We start from the raw sequence: 902 nt of genomic DNA on the forward strand, positions 1-902 counted from the left end.
AACCCCAGGGCCCCACAGCCGCAGGGACTGGGGGGTACTGGGATGGGGACGGTGGTACCCTGGTGTGATAGGATCTCACCCATGTGACGCCCCCCACGGCATCCCCAAGTGCCACCACCCCATGACATCCCCTATGGCATCCCCAAGTGTTACTTCCCTCTTTACATCCCCCATAGCATCCTCCATGTGCCACCACCCCCATGACAGCCCCACGTCATTGCCCCTCCACCATCACCCCATGGCAGCACCCCAGGGCTGGTGGGGACCCCAGGAGCCCCCCACGGGGGTCGCCATTGGTGGGTGGGGGGCACCCAGGGGTGCGGGGTAGCACCCACCGAGTAAAAGGCTTCCTCGAAGACCAGGAGGGGCCCCGAGAAGCCAATGACGAGCAGGGGCTGAGCGCTGAGGATGCTGAAGAGGACGCACTGCACGCAGGTGGAGACGAGCAGCTCCGACACCCCCATCATCCCCTTGGTCTTCTCACCTGGGGGGAGCAGAGCCGGTGGGTGCTGGGGGGCACGGCGCTGTGTCCCCCCATCCCAAACCCCTCAGCATCACGATTAGGGGGTGCAATAACCCCCACCCCCAGGGGATGGCGCTGTGTCCCCCATCCCAAAATCCTCAGCACCACGATTAGGGGGTGCAATAACCCCCCAGGGGATGATGCTGTGCCCCCCACCTCAAACTCTTCAGCACCACGATTAGGGGGTGAAATAACCAACCCCCTCCCCCCAGGGGATGATGCTGAAGATGGTGACACCCCTCTCCCTCAGCCTGGGGACGTCCCCATCCCCTTGCATGTCCCCCCCCATTACTCAGCAAGCCTCCAAAGGTGACAGCAGGTGACAGCGCTGCGAAGTAGATGAAGATGACGGCGGCCAGACACTGAGGGCTGAGGGCGT

At 63.7% G+C, this 902-nt stretch overlaps 1 protein-coding gene across 1 annotated transcript in view; it reads right to left on the bottom strand.

Annotated features, from left to right (window-relative positions):
* SLC4A1 (solute carrier family 4 (anion exchanger), member 1 (Diego blood group)) overlaps positions 1 to 902 on the bottom strand; it is a gene marked incomplete at both ends in the record, with an annotated part of 3,887 nt that overhangs the window by 2,557 nt on the left and 428 nt on the right. Inside the window, 2 exons of the mRNA XM_010182910.1 lie at positions 336 to 484; positions 816 to 900. Of these exons, the coding sequence (XP_010181212.1) occupies positions 336 to 484; positions 816 to 900 (234 nt within the window). The remainder of the gene's footprint in view (positions 1 to 335; positions 485 to 815; positions 901 to 902) is intronic.

Source organism: Mesitornis unicolor, unplaced genomic scaffold (assembly GCF_000695765.1).
Source record: "Mesitornis unicolor isolate BGI_N332 unplaced genomic scaffold, ASM69576v1 scaffold27544, whole genome shotgun sequence".
Taxonomy (NCBI): Eukaryota; Metazoa; Chordata; class Aves; order Mesitornithiformes; family Mesitornithidae; genus Mesitornis; species Mesitornis unicolor.